Source organism: Dendrobium catenatum, unplaced genomic scaffold (assembly GCF_001605985.2).
Source record: "Dendrobium catenatum unplaced genomic scaffold, ASM160598v2 original_scaffold_256723, whole genome shotgun sequence".
NCBI classification, from domain to species: Eukaryota; Viridiplantae; Streptophyta; class Magnoliopsida; order Asparagales; family Orchidaceae; genus Dendrobium; species Dendrobium catenatum.
Genome location: NW_021575122.1, coordinates 1 through 1,438, shown reverse-complemented (window position 1 = coordinate 1,438; position 1,438 = coordinate 1). Strand labels below are relative to the sequence as shown.

The 1,438-nt window shown below is 50.1% G+C and overlaps 1 protein-coding gene across 1 annotated transcript; it reads right to left on the bottom strand.

Annotated features, from left to right (window-relative positions):
* Window positions 1–5: 5 nt before the first annotated feature.
* Window positions 6–1,160, bottom strand: LOC110114684 (serine hydroxymethyltransferase 7-like; the record flags this gene model as incomplete). The annotated part of the gene is made up of 1 exon (XM_020847637.1): window positions 6–1,160. A coding segment is annotated over exon 1 (954 nt), but the record flags the coding sequence as incomplete, so codon positions are not given.
* Window positions 1,161–1,438: the final 278 nt, after the last annotated feature.

Below are 1,438 nucleotides of genomic sequence, written 5' to 3'. Positions count from 1 at the left end.
TTATCAGCAATCTGCCTAAACTTGGCATAGTCCCACTCCCTTGGGTATGAGCTACCCCCACAAATCAGTATCTTTGGATGAAAATCCATTGCCCTCTCCTCAACCTTATCATAATCAATATACCCTGTTTGTGGATTAACCTTATAAGACAGGCTTTCGAAGAATATTGAAGCCCCTGATATCCTCTTACCACCTGGTGTCAAATATCCATGGCTCACATGCCCGCCTGACAGAGAATCCAACCCCATGATCCTATCCTTCGGCTGCAAAAGCCCTGTATAAACAGCAAAATTCGCAGATGTACAAGAATAAGGCTGAACATTAACGCTCCAACAATCGGGATCAAGACCAAACGCAACCAGTGCTCGTTCACAGCAAAGACGCTCAATCTGATCAATGTATTGATTGCCACCGTAGTACCTAGCCCCAGGCATACCCTCCGAGTACTTGTTCGTCAGATGGCTCCCTAGGGCATCAAGGACGGCCTGGCAAACAAAATTCTCCGAGGCAATGAGCTCGATCCCCTTGATCTGTCTCTGTCTCTCCTTCTCCATAATCTCATGCACATCTGGATCGGCCACTGACAAGGTCTGGTTCCCCCAAGAACGGACCACAGCCCTACGCGTATCGAGATCCGGCTCCACCAAAGCTCTCTTTGAAGGATGCAAAGAGGAAGAAGACGAGCATGAAGACAAGGATTCACCTCTTCGTTGTCGCTTAAGGCTCATCGGATATCCAAGGATACTGAATTCCTCCTCCCTCTGCCCGTCCACGGAATCTTCGCCGTCCTCGATCCCGACCGAGCCGCTCCACCGATTCTCCGATTGCTGGTCAAGCAGCTGCAGCGGGATCGGTCGCAGGCTCGCGTCAGTTTGAAGAGAGGAGACGTCGTCGGCAATCGGTGAGCGGTGCGCATGGAACCCAAGCGAGAGGTTGGATTGAGATTGGGAGAGATCCATACCACGAGAAGTTGGAAAGAATAAACTCAGCCCTAAAGCTACAAGCTAGGAGCAGCAGCGACAGCGACAAAAACAGCGGAAGCAACGGAAGCAGCGGAATCGGAGGAATGTAGTGGGGAGGAAGAGCGTGTGGCGAGACGCCTCCATGAACGGTTAGGGTAGCAGATAGAATGTCTACGAGAATTCCACTGCTCGTCGCCGAGAAGGCAAGCCTTTATTAATGACAGCGAGGATGCACCTAGACGGAATTCGGGGACCGGGTGCGAAGGCCTAGACCGGATTCATTTTTCGCATAGACAGGTACGATTCCGACTGATAACGGGTTAGTCCGAACAAGGCATCATAGACCGTCCGAGTTCATCCTTCGTCGGACTGCTTGCATGCGTGCGTGTGGACAGTCAATGTGAAAATAATGCAAAGCTATTTTCTTATTTTTGTATTGTTTTCTTTGTAGCTGCACCTCAGAATTTCGTGATTAT